Source organism: Vulpes lagopus, chromosome 12, assembly GCF_018345385.1.
Source record: "Vulpes lagopus strain Blue_001 chromosome 12, ASM1834538v1, whole genome shotgun sequence".
Classification (NCBI taxonomy): Eukaryota; Metazoa; Chordata; class Mammalia; order Carnivora; family Canidae; genus Vulpes; species Vulpes lagopus.
The window spans coordinates 11060919-11077680 of NC_054835.1; the positions used below are offsets into that span (position 1 = coordinate 11060919).

General features: G+C 59.0%; 1 protein-coding gene across 2 annotated transcripts in view; it reads left to right on the forward strand.

Moving 5' to 3' along the window:
* Window positions 1-16762, forward strand: part of VAV2 (vav guanine nucleotide exchange factor 2) — a 161362-nt gene that overhangs the window by 18701 nt on the left and 125899 nt on the right. For both annotated transcript variants that reach the window (XM_041724562.1, XM_041724563.1), the window contains exon 2: window positions 14154-14270. In XM_041724562.1, coding sequence (XP_041580496.1) covers window positions 14154-14270 — 117 coding nt within the window. The remainder of the gene's footprint in view (window positions 1-14153; window positions 14271-16762) is intronic.

Here is a 16762-nt window from a genome sequence, read left to right on the forward strand (position 1 = left end):
TTAGTGAGCACACCTGTGCAGGTGGGGACTGTGCTTGGGGCTGCCCAGGGCCCTCATTCGCCTGCTGCTCTCACGTGGTGGAGCCCGTCTCTGCCGAGGGCTGTTGGGTGGTGACTGTCCTGTCACTCTGCAGCCGACATGGAACCTTTGGCTCCGTTGTGGGAGTGGCCTGTGAGGGCAGAGCCGTCTGCCATCGTGTAGATATGATGGTGAAACTGGTAACAGCTGAATGCCCAGCGTCAGGGCCAGGCCTGGGGAGGCTCCTGGACGTCCGGCTCGGGCTGCCACTGGGTGTCTTGCTGCCAGGGAAGAAAGCCAGGCCCAGGCTTGTACGCTGTTCGCAGCGCTCAATTTTGTAATAACAAAAACTAGAGCTTCAAAAGGCTGGACGGCAGAAAGTCCTCACATGCTAAGTGGTGCTTGAGGGCTGAAGCTCATGTGGGTTTTTCTTTTCTTCCAGGCCCCCACTTATGTAGGAGAAGCCATTCTTTTTTCAGGGGCAAAGACCAAGAGCAAAGTTTGATCCCGGGAGCCATATCCCAGGCACCTTTCCCTCCATTACAGTCAGATGGGACCTGCAGGCAACTGGCCTGGATGGGGGGGGGGGGGCAGGGTGGGCGGAGGCCTCAATTTCCCCACTTGGTGAGGTGGCTGGTGCCGGTCATCCCAGCCCAGGAGGCTCCAGGGCCCCAAGTGCCAAGTGCCGTGAGCCGCCCCGTCTGCAGCCTGCCCTCCCGGGGACCCTGAGCAGGTGGGGCCCTGGCTGGAGCTTGGCCTCCTGCATTGAAATGCCAGTTCTGGCTCAGCTTTCCCGTTTGTGGGCTGGCTGGAGGCGTGCCTGCCCTGTCCCCCCATCCCCCCTTGCCCCCCTGCCCCCTGGGCCACAGCTTCCCTCCCCTGCTTGGCTCCCACCCCACCGCCCCTCTGGGGGCGGAGGGTGAGTCTGCAGCTGGAGGGTGAGTCTGCAGCTGTGAACATTCCTGACCCCGGTTCAGGGGAGAGAGCCCAGCTGTTCCTGGCAGACAGTGGGCCCCGCGCCCCCCTGCTGCCCATGCCTCCTCGGTGCTCTGCCCTGGGGCTGGCGCTCTGGCTCTGAGCGGCTGGAATTTCCAGAAAGTGCAGCTTCTCCAGTGGAGAAGAGCCGGTGGAGAAAAGCTGGGAAAGGCCACATCCTCAGAAACAGGCTGTGCTGGCTGGGTTTTTAACACATTCACAGGACGCTCTTCTCCTGAAGCCAGCCGAGGGTGGAGGTGTCTTTTTAAGAAATCCTAAAAGTAATGCCCGATTACTGCAAAAAAGAAGAGACGATTTAGGAAAGTTCGTGGACTCCCACCCCGGGAACGCCCATGTCATTGTGACGTTGAGGTCCCCAGACCCCACAATATCTGTCAGAGGCTGGTTTTGCTGCTCTGAGGCAGCTGGAGACCCTCCTGTGTGGCTGGGGACGCGAGGGACCGGGGGGCCCTGAGATGCATCTAATGACCATGGCATGGGGGGGGGGTGTCCCATGCGGGATTGGGTGGGGGTCCTGACGAGCCAGCAGTTTTTTTTTTTTCCCAGCAGTTTTTTTTTTTTAAAGATTTATTTATTTATGATAGAGAGAGAGAGAGAGAGAGAGAGAGAGAGAGAGAGGCAGAGACACAGGAGGAGGGAGAAGCAGCCTTCATGCTGGGAGCCTGATGTGGGACTCGATCCCAGGACTCCAGGATCTCGCCCTGGGTCAAAGGCAGGCGCTAAACTGCTAAGCCACCCAGGGATCCCCCAGCAGTTTTTTTATGGAGGTGAAATGAAGAGCTGGGGTCGATGGAGTTAGGGCACAGGTGAGCACCGTTGGCTGCATTCACACTGTCGTGCGGCTGGCTATCCCCTCCCTCCGACTCCACATCTCAATCATCTTGCAAAACTGAAAGTGCACCCGCCAGATGACCCCTGTGCGCCCCTCTGTCCAGCCGCAGTGTCTGCCGCTTGGCCTTTCCTGGGCCTGGGGTGTGCCTCCCGCGGCACTTTGCCCCGTCCTCCATGCCTATCCAGCTCACGGTGTGTGTCAGGATTTCCTTCCTTTTTAAGGCTGAATAATATTCCGTGATGTGACTGGACACCGTTTTGTCTGCCCATCACCCGCTGATGGATGGATCGTGGCCATGGCTGTGCAAACACCTCTGAACTGCTGCCTTCTGTGTTTTGGATGAAGATCGGAGGTGGGATTGCTAGTCGAGTGGTGGTTCTACTGTCAGGGTTTTCAGGAGCTGCTGGACTGCTTTCCGCTGGAGTCCTTGCCCAGGCCTGCTTTCCCTTTGGTCAGCAGTGATCCCCTGGTGGGTGTGTGGGGGGGTCTTTCTGGAGCCCGTGTCCAGGCTGCAGAGCTCCTCCCCTCCCCCTCTCCCCGAGGTCTGCCTCCCTGGGCCCCAGGGACTGCAGTCAGGCTCACCAAACAGGGAAACCAAGGCTTACAGAGGGCAGACACTTGTCCGTGGTCCCCAGCGAGCTCTGCACCAAGCTAGGTGCACGACCAGTGCCCTCTGCCCTCACTGCCTGCAGGGTGAGCAAGAGGGGGCAGGGGATGCGAGTTCCTGATTCAGAAGAGCACCTGTATGCACTTCCCCAGAGGGCAGAGGCTGCAGTTACCCCCTGAGGTCAGGCCGCCTCTCCGAGCCCTTGGCTAGTCTGTGGGTGGGCAGCAGCCTGCGTGGGAACAAAATGGAAGAGAAGTAACTTCAGAAGGCACAGCTGAGATTTCACACGTATCGGGTGTTTCTCGGGCGAGGGAGGCTGGTTTGGGGGGAGGAGAGAGGCGCCTGGTGTTGGCATCGGGGTTGGACCCTCTCCCTGGCTGCTTCACAGACGGGTGACTCCCCGTGGGGTCCCTCCCACCTGCGCCATTGGACGTTTGGGGCGTGGATGAGTGAAGCCCCCGGAGGGACCGGGGGTCCTGACAGGTTGAAGGCTCTACGGACTGGGATTCAGGGAAGTGGGGCCTCCTCGCGCCCTCCCTCATCCACGGAGCTGCCATCTGCCCTGCGGACCGAGCCTGGGAGATGTCCTTGGTCCCCGAATCCAGGGCTGACGAGCCCTCTGGGTTCTCGAGCATCGGGGCAGCAGGAGGGGGAAGTGCTTTCCTCTCTCCTCACCAAGCAAACTTGGTTTATGGTTCACAGACGGCAGGCTCGTGAACGCGAAGAGCATTTAAAAACCGAAAGCGTGTGTGCCTCTCATTCTCCACCTGCTCGGACTTCAAAAAACGTTTCCCAGCGGGGCACCTGGGTGGCTCTGTTGGCAGAGCGTCTGCCTTCAGCTCAGGTTATGATCCTGGGGTCCTGGGGTCGAGTCCTGTGTGGGGCTCCCTGCTGAATGGGGAGCCTGCTTCTCCCTCTCTCCCTGCCCCTCCCCTGCTTGTGCGCTCACCCTCTCTCTCAAATAAATAATTAAATCTTAAAAATAAAACAACACATTTCCCTGAGTCCTTGTCCACCTGCAGACGTGTTTATGCTGAGCGTTAATCATAACGACACAGACGTGTTGAGCACACACACCCCCTCGTGTGCCCCACACAGCAGCCCGTCTGGCTCAGCGAAGCTGTGGAGTGAGCAAGTTGGGCACAGTAGGCTCTCAGCTGCTGTCACAGCCTGACCTGTTTCCGTGCAGGGAATGAGTCCCCTCTCCCCCTGTAGCCTTCTGGGGCCACCTTCTGGTTTCACTGGGCACCTCCTATGTGCTGCTCCTGCTCTGGGCATGTTGGGCCCTTGCTAATGTCCGGGGAGGGGTGGCACCTGCAGAGCAAGAGGCACCTTGGCACCTGCCAAGGCCTCTCCCCCATTTGGGTGCTGCATGGATGCTGTCCATCAAGGGGCCTTCCTTGCTGACTGGCGGGTCACCCCCGACCCCCATGGTGACAGAGCACATTCAGCAGCCTCGACCGTGCATGCGTGCATGTGGGGATGGGTGGACTGATGGATGTTAGCCGTGTGTGTGTGTGTGTGTGTGTGTGTGTGTGTGTGTGTGTGTGTCCTGGGGGGACGCCGCATCCTGGGGCCTCCCCCCTCCCTTAGAAATTCCCAGGAGCTGTGGAATGACAACTGAACAGGAACTTTACCCTTCTTGCCATGATGGGTGTCCACCGAGCAGGGGGTTCCCCACAACCATCCATGTGCTGCTTTGAGGGATGCTTTCTGCTATACTCCGGGCCTGGTGGAGGGGGATGTTTTGTGTCCTTTGGTGTCCCTAAGGTGATGGGGCCTCAAGGAGGCCATGTGTAAGGCATTGGGTTGCCACACATGGGAGGTCACCTGCATGATCAGGCCGTATTGTGCAAGTATGTATGTATGTGGGGTCTTAGCTGCCCCCAGGTGGGCTGCAGCCCCGGGGTGAGAGGGTGGCCTTCACAGAGGGCAGGGGGGCTCGGACTGGGCATCCTCCCGTAGCCACTGGATGGGGGGTCTGGAGAGTTTAGACGTGCACTCAGCCTGGAGCTGGGGTCACGGGGGCGGGCGTCCCGGGGAGGGTGTGGCAAGGGGAAGGGTCAGCTTTGGACCCAAATCTTTCTGCGTGAACACTGGCTGGGTTTGTCTGAGCCCCATGCTTCGATGCAGGGGTGTCTGGAGCTGGACCAGGCACTATGATGTTCAGGAGGAGGCAGGAAGGTAGGGTTCAGGCTGCCCAGAGCCCTGTGTGGGCCCCAGTATGGCAGGTGCAGGATGCAGGGGCTCCCAGCTTAGCGGGGCCATGGGGGGGCCTGCGGGCCACGGGACTCTAGCCTCAGGTTCTCGTCAAAACCCAAGTTATCTGTCCATCCATCCATCCGTGCATTCTGCAGACCTTTGCCAAGGGCCTGTGGGTGCCTCACATGTTGTGTTCAGGTCATGGAGCAAGTGGTCAGGGTACAAGGGCTGCCGTGATAAATGACCACACCAACAGAAATTCATGCTTGCCAGCTCCGGAGGCCACAGCCCCAAGACCAAGGTGTTGTGTGGGCCATGCTCCCTCCGGAGGCTCTGGGGAGGGTCTGGAGAGGGTCTGGGCCTCTCACAGCTCCCGAGGGTCCCTCCGGAGGCTCTGGGGAGGGTCTGGAGAGGGGAGGGCCTCTCACAGCTCCCGGGGGCCCAGGTGTTCCTTGGCTTGGGGCAGCATCCCTCCCATCCCTGCTCTGCCCTCACAAGGCCTCGCCTCTTCTTCCTGGGACTCTGCCGTGTGTTTTATAAAGGACACTTGCCGTGGAGTTTAGGGCCACGCCAACCCAGGATGATCTCACCCCGAGATCCTGAATCACATCTGCTTAGACTTTTCCGAGTAAGATTGCATTCACAGATTCTAAAGGTCAGGACCCAGACATGTCTTTTTGGGGCTGCCTTTCAACCCCCTTGCACTTGGTAAATAACTTCCTCAAGCCTCAGCCTCCTCATCTGTCAAATGGGGATCCCATCCGTGCTTCGCGGGTCGTGTTAAGGTCAGCAGAGCTGATCGGCCTAAAGGTTGAGTGTGCTCCCTGGTGCGGGGGACGCGGCTCGCCCCTGGTGGTGGCTGCCGTGGGTATCACCCTATCTGACAGAGAAGGAGACCAAGGCTCAGAGAGGGGAGGTGGGGGGGGGTCCCCATGTCCAGGCTGGGCTTCTGGCCGTGGGCCTCACGGAGCACATTGGCTTCATGGGAGAAGGACGTGAGGCTGTCCGAGTGGGCCTGGGCCCTGCCCTGTGGGTGACTGCTGCTTCCCCATGGTCGGGGCTTTGTGGGCATCCCCCAGAGTGGAGCAGGGGTTCTCCAGGGTGTGTACCCGGCCAGCTCCATGAGGGGCTGGAATTGGGGACCCGGTGGGAGGGGTCGTCACTCAGAGCCAGCTCCCCCCCGCCAGAGAACGGTTGACCATGAGGCCACTTGTCTGGGAAGGGTTTTGACACTTGGGTGCGTACCCGGCTGGCAAGGGGCCTCCTGGCTCCTGCATCACCGTCCTCCCAGGGAAGGTGGGTCTGCTTTGGTTCAGAGCAGGGGAGAGGCTTCTCGTTGCCCTCTTGTTTGGGAAGCTCTCTGGTGCTTTGGTTTTATTTTCCCTCAATATCTGCAGCACAGCAGGGAGGGCTAATAAGGAGGTCCACGCGCTCAGGCGGGAGTGCAATAATCTGGTGTGTGCTGCCCATTAAGGGACGCATTTGGCTTTCATTTCGGCAGGCGACAGGAAAACAAAGATAGCCAAACGTGTTCTGCTTGGATCCCTCCGGAATTGGATTGCCCAGCTTGCGCCGGCGAGAGGAACTCGCTCTGAGGTTGGCCTTGCAGGCCTCTTTTCTGTGAGGAAGGGGAGGTGGAGAAAATGAGTTGGTGGAGTCCTTGGGGGCGATGTCCCAGGAGGCTGGCGAGCCGGTGTTAGTGGCCTGCGTGGGGCAGGAGAGGGAAGGGCGGCCGTGGGTTCTGGGGGCCGGGGGGCGCCCCAGGCAGCAGCCCAGAGCTAATCTCTCTGAGCCGTGCCCGCAGCCAGGCAGCAGGAGAGTGGGATTTGAACCTCCCGGTGTTCAGAAGCCGGCTCAGAGGAGATGGTTGGCTGCACAGGGACATCCTAGGAAAGCAATTTCCTGCTGGCTTTGTAGAAAACCTTTGGTCTGACCCTGACCTTAAAGGCTCGATAACTCGGCCTCTCTTTATCCCTCCGGCTCACACAGGCCATTAGGCCGAGCGGCGGTTCTTTTGAGGACTCCTGGGAACAATTTCCATCCAGGTGTCGGATGGAAATCACAGATTCTTTTCTTAGCTGTGGTTTCTACAGGGGTCCCTGCCACATCCTGCCCATGTGCTCGAGCCTGGGACCCCAGGGCAGGGCCTGACATACAGTAGGCACCTACCTAGTGTCATGCCCATCTACCTACTCTGCTTGGGTTTCCAGGCTGCTCCTTTTCCAGGGTTATTTTCCTTGGTGACCACTCCCCCCCTGCCCCGGCCCCCCAGCATCGATAGGAGGCACTTTAAGGTCAGGACGGAGGTGATCATTTGCAGCCGCCACAGGCTTGGCCTCGCCAAGGCTTTGCTCACCGTCAGCATGCCTCCTCCTGTTGGAGAGTTTTCTGACCTTTCAGAACCTGCTTCCCACTGTCCAGGGCTGCAGACAGAGACAGACCGGGCTGGCGGTTGGTGAGGAGCCCGGTGCACTGGGTTTCAGGGGCCTGGTGCTTGTTGGGAGCCGGAAGCTGGCCCCTGGCAGAGCCATAGCTGCACAAAGGCAGTGCCGCCCTCCCTCCCAGAGAGGAGCCCGGTCTGCACAGAAGTGGCCCCAGTTTATCCATCAGCCTGCCGGTGCCCTGGCTCCTGACGCCCCTGTGGCTGAGGACATGGCCTGAGTGCAGGAAGCTCCTGTTAGACCGTGCAGACGGGATCGAGCCCCCGACGCTGCACAGATGAGCCCTGCTGGGCCTGTGCTTTCCCTGCCTGGAGCAAGGCCTGGATTGCAGTGCCACCCCAGCCCCTGGTACAGGGACAGTTACGGGGCTTCGGCCCCATGCCAGTGACAGAAGTCCCTCACTGTCGATGCTGACCACGCAGGCTGTGGCCTTCCATCCTCGATCCGACCACCCGAGCCTCAGTGCCCTGACCTGGAGGCTCACCCGGAGGCCCTCCACTACACCCAAGTGGAGTGGGAGATAAATGACCCACAACCCCAGAGCTGTTACACTGTGAGTGGGTGGACCCTGACTGGCTGGTGTGGAGAGGCCCCCAGTGGCACCGACGTGCACAGGAGCATGTGGTCGTGCCAACCCCAGTTCCACCTGTTTGTTTTTGGAAGAGGCGCTTCGGGAAGTGAGGGCTGCCCCAAGCAGTGGCGGCTGCCCGTGAGGTCCTGGCTGCCTCTGAAGCCCTTGTGGATCACGGCTGCTTGGGGGAAAGCGGGGCCCGTTTTGGAGTGTTGGCCCTCGGGACAGCACGTGTGCCTCATGGACGCTCTTTCCTTCATTTACTAGATATTAAGCCCCCAATGATCCCAGGTGTTTGGGACCCAGGGGAGAAGACGGTCTCCGTGTCTGTCCCACGCAGTGGCTGGCGAGCCATCACCTCCAGGCCACCTGTTTGTTTACCCCAAGGGCCCCAGATTTGAAAGATCCATTCCAGCATGCTGCATCTGTTAAATAATAATGAAGTCATTTTAAAGGTTTTTGGAACGAGCGTGGCATAAATAAAACAAGAAGTTAATTCACTTTCCCATTTTTTATTGATCAAAGGCATGTCAGCTGCCAGTCAGAGCGTCTGATCGGCAGCGCGGCCCCAGGCGGTCAGGGTTGCTCCAGTGGGACGGCGTGCGATTTGTCACGGTGAAGTACAGCTCGTTGAGACACTTTAGGAACTCTCTGCCACGTCTGTGGAAATTCGCATGTGGAGGACCCCCCCGCCCCCAGAAGAGCAGCGGTTGTAAAGGCAGAGTCCTTTTGTGTTGATAGCTGGGAAGCCCATAAGCCCCGTCTCCCTCTGTCCCCCTCCAGGGCTGTGGTGTCCACGGGTCTCTCTGCAGCAGGTGGCGAGGGGAAGGTGCTTGCTGTTCATCTCCCCCATGTCCCGTTGGGGTCAGCTGTGAGCAGCGAGCCTCACACACACCATCTCCTGGAGGCCTTTGGCCGCCTCGTCTCTTCACACCCCCACCCGCCTCTGAGCAGCAGCTTTGAGGCTGATAGTGAGAAGCCAGCAGAGGTGTGGATGGAGGGCCCAGGCCACCTGGGCTGTGAACTCTCCCCTGCTCCCTGGCTGACTCTGTCTGGGAGGGAGGTTGGCCCTGCGTGTGGATCACAGGGCCCTGCAGGGGCCGTTGGGGGCCTATCCCCTGCGTCCACTCTTCTAGGCTATGACGTCACAGGGAAGCTCTGGGAACAGGGATTTCAGGATGTCCTGAGGGTGATGGCCCCAGGTTCAGCTGACCGTTGCTAAAGTGAGGGGCCCAGATCCTAGGACTCAGAGGGCAGGATTTTCCTTCTGTGTTTTACAAGTGGAAAGACAGGCATGGAGAGGACAGGTGGCTGTTGAGTCAGAGCAGCCAGGTCAGAGCTCTTCCTACTGGACATGCCCACTGTGGGTCTGGAGATGGGACTCTGGGGGCTGGTGGGCTGGGGATGCCAGCCGGGGGCCCTCCCTGGGGGCCCAAAGGGAATAGCTTTTCATGTCAGTGGCAATTTCCAGGAGCAGGTTGGGGGATCCGGGGAGTCCACCTGGGGCTTTCCCTGTGGGGCCCCAGCTTGGCTGGGTATCACTGCTGGGAGCAGCAGGCCCCTGTCCCAGCTAGCAGGGTGGCCGTGGGGCTTCCCCTGGGGCAGGCCCTGTGACAGGTGGAGAGGGCCCCCCTGAGAGCTCCCCTCATCCTCACCAGTTCTTCAAGCCTCACTTTGTCTGTCTGTGGAATGGGGTCATCACGTTGCACACCTCATAGGGTCACTGCAGGTGTTGGGTGGGTCTGTGCACTGGAGCACATCGGCATGCTGCGCGCCACACAGTCAGCACCCAGCCTCCTGTTACCTCCTTCTCTCCCTCCATGGACTCTTTGCTCCGACTGCACATCCCCAGCAGAAGCCTGCTAACCAGGTGGCTTCCCCTCATGGGCCTCAGTTTCCCCTCTTGCACCTGCCTCTCGGTGCTGAAGTCCGGGAGCAGCCCCTGAGGGAACGTGGGGACAAATCAAAGCCCCTGGCACTGGGCATACATGTTGGATGCCGGGTGGATGTGAGTTCTGGGGGCAGGGTGTCTGATTCCCCACCCCAGCCCACCCACCAGGGGTCATGGGAGAGGCCACAGGGGTAGGTCTGAGTGCTGCCCTACCCCGTGGCCAGGTCCTCCAGGTCACTCCATGTCTCCCTGTGGGGCAGGCAATGTCTCCGATCGTAAGAGAAGTGGCCTGAGTGGACCCAGGAAGCCTGCCGCCCGGGATGCCACAGGGCCTCGTGGCTCAGACATGGGGTCATGGCTCCCAGGGCCGGCCTTGCCTCTCACATCCGGGATCCCCGCACTGGGCTGGCCTTTTGAGGGCCGAATGACAGCTGACAGAGGACAGCAGGCCCTGTGAGGCTGGTGGGAGCGGCTGGGCACAGAGCTTGTGTGTCCTCACTAATCTGATTTCAGCCTGACGAGGGGGTGGGACAGAGGGGTCAGGAGTCCACTGCACGGGCGGCCCACCCTTGGCACAATGGCCAGGGCCCTCCCTGCGGGCTGGGGCTGGGGGATGGGGGGGCGGGGTGGTGCCTTAAACAGACCGTGTTGGGGTGGGGGCAACCACTCTGGGCCGCTTATCGCTTGTCAGGAGGCCAGTTATCCTGGGACAGACCCTTGTCGTGGTCACTTAGCTGGACTTCCGGGGCTGAATGTGAGGCTATGGCTGCCCCTTCATTAAGGGCCTGGTGGGCTGAGCAAAGGGAAGACAGCCCCTCACCCCCGAGGCCACAGGGACACAGCCCTCGGCCAGGCCTTCTGTGGCCACAGGACAAGGATGGTCAGCTTCTGGCCTGCACTGGCCACCGTCTGCACCTCCCTCTCCTGCCATCGCTCATCCTGTGGCCGGGATGTGCCTGCAGTGTCTTCTCCCCACCCTGCCCTTGGGAGTTTCTTTGCCAGAGTCTGAAGCTGCCCCTGCTGTGAGCAAGGGACCGTGAGCCTCTGATGGGCCAGGCCTCGTCCCTCTGCCCTCCTGGCCCAGGGCAGTGGGGATGGAGAGGCCAACGGCCAGGCGAGTGCACGCGAGCCGCAGAAGCAGCAGGCCCGCCGCCCCTGCTGAGGAAAGGGTTGGGGGCCAGGAGTCTGGATGCAGGGCCGGCCCGTCCTTGCTCTGCTCCTCTCTGTGTCTGGCCAGTCCCCTAACTGTAGGACGATGGAGCGGGGGGTGACGGTGTGTCCCCTCAGTCCAGGCATGCCAGCTGTAAGAGGGACGCTTGTGCGAAGCACACTGGACAGTTGGAGGCCCCAGGACTCAGGGACACCCGTCCTCTCCGAGGCCTTTCACTGCTTCACGGCAGGCAGATGTGGGTTCCAATCTGGGCTCCACCTCCTTCTGCTTGGGAGCCTTGTTTCCTCTCCTGAGAAATGGGGTGAATGTTTGGAGGATGGGGAGTAAAGGTTCCACGGCAGAGCAGCAGAGCCGCCTGGGCATGGGGGAAGCTCTCCATGAGGATGCCTCTGCCTCCACCTCCGAGTGGGGCCTGGTTCTGCTGCGCCCCCTCCCTGGGTCTGAGCCTGTCTGTGCCTCAGTTTCCTGGGGCCAGCCTTTTGTCGGCCTGGAGCTGTGCGGAGTTCAGTCCAGGAAGGTTGGGGCTGATGCCATCGCTGGGGGAGGGGCCAGGCAGGCAGACAGTGTGCCCGCAGGGCAAAGGGCGCCCGCCTGTTCTGAGCCCCGAAAGGAAGCCTGGCCTCCCCGGCTGCGATTATGGTTAGGAGCCATGTAATTAACTCTAAAAATGGGAGGCCGAGGAGGACACAATGTGGGTGCTTAGTGGAAATTGGAGCCGGGTGATGCTCGGACAGCAGCAGGGCCAGGCCGAGGCTGCAGGGCGGGCTGGACCTGGAGGTGCAGCTGGGGAGGCCTGCTGGTGCCCACAGTCTGGGGGGATTCAGAGCCACGGAGGCGTATCCTCACGCTCTGGGGCTGGGAGGCAGGTCGAGGTGTGGGCCTGGCTGTCTTTCTTGGGGCCCCTTCCCCCTTCCAGTGGTTTGCTGGCCATCGCTGGCCATCCTCGGGGTGGGAGTGCCCCCAGATTCTACCCGTATCAGCACGTGGCCTTCTTGTTGGGTCTGTTTCTCTTTTTTTTTTTAGTTAAATTTTTGTTTTATCACAGGGTTGGGATAGAGGAAGAGGTCAGAGAGAGAATCCCAAGCTGACACCCTGGTGAGCCCGGAGCCTGACGTGGGGCTTGATCTCACAACCCCGAGATCGTGACCTGAATCAAAACCAAGAGTAGAATGCTTAACCAACTGAGCCCCCCAGGGGCCCCCCAGGTTTACTATTTTAATCATTTTTTAAAAAGATGTTATTTATTTATTCATGAGAGACACATGAGAGAGAGAGAGAGAGAAAGAGAGAGAGGCAGAGGGAGAAGCAGGCTCCATGCAGGGAGCCCAACGTGGGACTCAATCCTGGGACCTCGGGATCACACTTTGGGCCGAAGGCAGACTTTCAACCATTGAACCACTCAGGCATCCCAATTTTAAGCATTTTTTTTTTTTTTTTAAGATTTACTTATTTATGATAGAGAGAGAGAGACACAGGAGGAGGGAGAAGCAGGCTCCATGCTGGGAGCCCAGGCTCGCACCCCGGGCCAAAGGCAGGCGCTAAACCACTGAGCCACCCAGGGATCCCCAATTTTAAGCATTTTTAATATGCATACAATTCAGTAGTATTAGGAGCATTCATGGTGTTTGGTCACGATCACCTGTCACTTCTAGAACTTGGTCATCGTCCCAAACTGAAGCTGTCCCTGGGTGACACGGGCTCCCCAGCCACCCCCACCGGCTCCGTGGTTCTGCCGGCCTCTGTGAGCTTGCTTAGCTATTAGGGTGCCTTGTGTAAGTGGACTCATCCCATGTCTGTCCTTTTGCGTCCCTGTGCTTCAGAAGCATCAGATCCGACAAGACAAGACTGAGATGCATTTTTGGCCCAGACCAGCCGCTGTAGCAATTCAATTTAAATTAATTAGAACACAAGTTAAAGAAATGTAGTGTTTCGGTCCAATTGGCCTCATTTTGAGTGCTCAGTGGGCACGTGTGTCTCGGGGCTACCATGTGAACAGCATGTGCACAGAATGCAGCTGTCTTTCCAGAATGTTCTGTGGGAGCATATTGTTGTGGGCTCGAGGACACGAAAGGGTTATGGCCACTGACATCATGGGACCTGAGGCCGGGATGTTTTTTGCTGTTAGGGCATCGTGGTTGTCATTTACCTATTGAAGAAATGTGAGTAAGTATGAGGATGTGTGGGATCCGCATTGACCTGCTGGTGTTGGTGCTCTGACTGTGGGAGGGGGTGTCCTCGTTCTTACAAGCACTCAGTTGTTCGGGGATTTGAGGGTACAGGGGCCGTGTCTGTGGTTTGCTCTCGAACATTCAGAAACACTGTATGCACACAAAGCCAGGGAGTTTGCGTGGGCTGTGATCACTGACCAGCCCAGCTCTGGGGTGCGCGGTGGACACTGCCTTCGGTCCAGGCAGGGGTGATGCTGCTCGGTTCCTGCTGGCCCGGCTGTAGCTGCCGATCCTGGCTTGTCCTTGTCTCCCATCTGTCCCTGCACCTGCATTTCCAGCAGCGGCACACACTGTGCAGGTCTCGCTCTGTCGAGCCCTCGGCCTCAGGGAATGGTTAGTGATGAGGATGACCACTCTGAGGTTCAGAGACCTGTCGGCCGTGCATGCTGCTGGCCTTGCCCCGGGGATGCCCTTGCCAATGGCACTGGGTGGGTGCACCACTCTGGCACCCCCAGCGCTCACTGTGCCATCTGGGTACCCACCCAGGCGCCCAAGCCAACTGTCCCTGGTCCTGCAAGTTTGAATCAGTGGACAGGACTAGAACTTGGGGCTGGAGCCACTCCAAATCCTGCTCTTCAGGCCACTTGGCCTGCCGCCCCTGTGCGTCTTTACCAGCATCTCCTTCATGGACTGCAGCCCGCGATTCTGTTCAGCCTCCAACCCTAAACTTCCTGCCCCAGTTGCTTTGCCAAGCACAGTGAGTGTGGGAGCTCAGATGTCAGGGTACTGGGTGGAGGAGGTGCCCTGATGATGCTCTGGGAACTCTGGCCCCTGTGGGTCCTCTGGCCTCCCGTTGTGACTGGGCTCCACAGCAGATGGCTTCCATGGGGGTGGCTCCTGGCTCTCGGTTAAATAACCAGGGCAGGTCTGTGCCCAGGAAGGTGGTGGGTGTGTGTGTGCATGAGTGTGCATGTGTTCATGCTCTGTTTTTGCTGACTCAAGACCAGTGTGTTTCCAGTCACGATCGTCCACGCAGGGTCCTCTGGGCAGGGGTGAGGGACAAAGGGTCATGGGTAGTGGCCAAGGTGAGCCGGGGGCGCCCGTGACGTCCGGCCCAGTGGGACTGCGAAGGTGAGGGAGGCTTCCCGGGCAGGGCTGCACGGTCTGTGCCGGCTCCTGCATCCAGCATCAGCTACCATTACGGCCACTCTTCTTACAGACCCTCTGTGCTCAGTGCCCTTCTCTTGTCTTTCTAGTTCCTCTGCCTGAAGAATATCCGCACCTTCCTCAAAGTCTGCCACGATAAATTTGGACTAAGAAACAGCGAGCTGTTTGACCCTTTTGACCTCTTCGACGTCCGAGATTTTGGGAAGGTGAGTGGTCTCTTCCCCTGTGTCCAGTGGCAGTGGCCAAGCGCCTACCCAGTGCATGGGGCCAGACGGGACAGGCCCGGCCCCTTTGTGCCAGAGCGCATGGGCCTTTCCACCCTCGGGTGGGCTGATGACACCCAGGGTGTGGTCAAGCATCGAGAACCCAGGAGGGTGGAGGAGAGCGGGGTGTGGACTCGGACAGAGCTCCAGTTCATGACGGGAAGTGGGGCAGGTGATGGGCCCAGCTCCTGAGGGTTGGGTTGAGATGATGCAGGTACATTTATCATGGCTCATGAGGGAGCCATGGCGGTTAGGCCTGAAGCAAGCAAAGCTGTCTCTGGCTCTGAGCGTGTGTTGGGCAAGGACGGGGTGGTTACCTGAACCCCAAGCTTCCCTGGAGGTGATCCCCTAGGCCCATGGCAAACGACTCCAAATTTTCCCCATGTTCTCAGACGTGTCACCTGGTGTCTGTCCTGCAGAAACCCTGCTGGCGCAGGTCAAGGTACCTGAGGCCAGGCAGGTACAAGGTCTGAAGGCTGGCAGGGGTTTCACCTCCTGGGTGAGCTGGCTTTGTGCTGAGCCCGCCTTCATGGCGACCGGACATGTCAGGTGCCATCTGAGAGCACGGCAGGTCCCAAGTCACTCCTTCTAAATGGCTGGGCTGGGGACCATGGTAGCTTTTGATGGATGGAGGCTGAGGAGGACCTCATTCTGTGCTGCCCGTGGTCCGGGTGGTGCCCCATGTCCGTGTGCTCTCTGAGGCTGAGAGAGCTCCCCAGGTGGCTGGTGTAGGCACTGCTCAACAGCCGCTTTCTGGACGACCCGACAAGCCAGTTCCTACCTGCTGATGGGAAACAGCAGAAGATATTTACTGCTTAATTTATCTGAGGACCATTTTCGGAGCCTGGGTGTTTGAGGAAGTGTTCTATGAATACATGATTTATGAGATGTGGTGGGGAGGGCGTGGGGATTTTGTATTTGCTGTGGCAAATGGTGAGAAGTCTGTTCCAAGAGGAGAGCTTCCTTAAGGCGCTGCGAGGTGTCACATTACCGTAGCTAGGACTTTCCCATGAGCCACCTGGCCTGATGGCACTATCCCTTATTTCTGAATTCATTGGAAAGGAGATCCAGGGACTATCCGGGGGCCCGTCCCTATGTGATCACCACTTCGGGGTTTCTGTTCCCCCCCTGAAAGTGCTCACCCAAGTGCCTGCTGCTGCGGCGACCCTGTGGGGACTGCAGGCCACCGTGCTTCCCAGTGCCCAGGGGCACATGTGCTGGGCGGGATCACCATGCAGGTGTCCTTTCCTGTAACTGGGCTTCTCAGTTCCTGCAGGGCTGCTTTCGAGTGGATTGGATCTCCTCTCCTCTCCCCATTCCTCCTTCCGCACAGCAATGTCCTGGGCAGGTGGGGGGGATCTGAACTCTGGGAAGGGGCCTCCGGAACACCCACGTGCCCACATGCACGCACTCTTCACTCGTGCACACCTGCAGTCATGCATATGTCCTACCTCATGCACATACGTGCACACTCGGGAACATACAGGCATGTACGTACTCATGCATTGAACGGCTAATTAAGCATACGGAGAAAAAGGATACACTGGCCAAATTCGTTTCTTGGCTGGCGGTTAAAATGCAGATGATCCCGTCTATAATTCCACTTTGGTTTTGATTTGCTGCAGCTGAATGCAATGTAAGATGTACATAAACTTGGATCGAACTCTCAGAATATGACCCACCAAACTGCGTGGCCACGCAGCTCACAAGGGGGTGCCCCTCATGCTCATCAGAGGTTCCAGTGGAGCTGCTTGGCTCCGAGGATGTCCCAACTGCAGGCAGAGGGGCTGCGTGGAGCAGGCCTCTGGTTGCCCATGGCGCACTGGGATGGTCGCTGGCCAGGCGCTGCCTCCCTGTGGCCTCTGCTGTGGGAGCCCAGGAGTGTACCCAGGCTTTGGACTGGGAGCCACGGTGGGGGGCGTGGGGAATGGAGATGCTGTGATGCCCCAGACCTGGGTGCTGAGCTGCGTGTGGGGGCTTGGTTCGTACCCTGCTCGGAGCAGTCTCGGCTTTCAGAAGAGCAGGGCTCGGAGAGAGCTCCCCCATCCCACCTCTGCTCTCCACGTTGTGATGCTCCAGGTGGACTCCTTGAAAATCTGGCCCTACAGCCTGGCTGGATGACATGGCGGGTGCCACGGTGCTTCTGACCTCCGTTTGCCTGGCCGTGGAGGTGGTGAGGAGCCCTGCCCTCCGTAGGTGCTCCTGAAATGCTGAGCTTGTGTCACTGCCCCCCCACACCCCCCCAACCCCCCCAGGTTTGGCTGGAATAGAACTAGAGTCTCAGAGATCTCAGGCCTGTGATTTTTTTCCTCTATTATTTTACTGATAAAATAAGTTTACATTTTTTGGAAAGACAGAGCCAGAGAGCTGAGCACATGGACTGTGGACCCTTGTAGGCTGGGTTCGAGTCCAGCAGGTAGCTGTGCCCAAGTGAC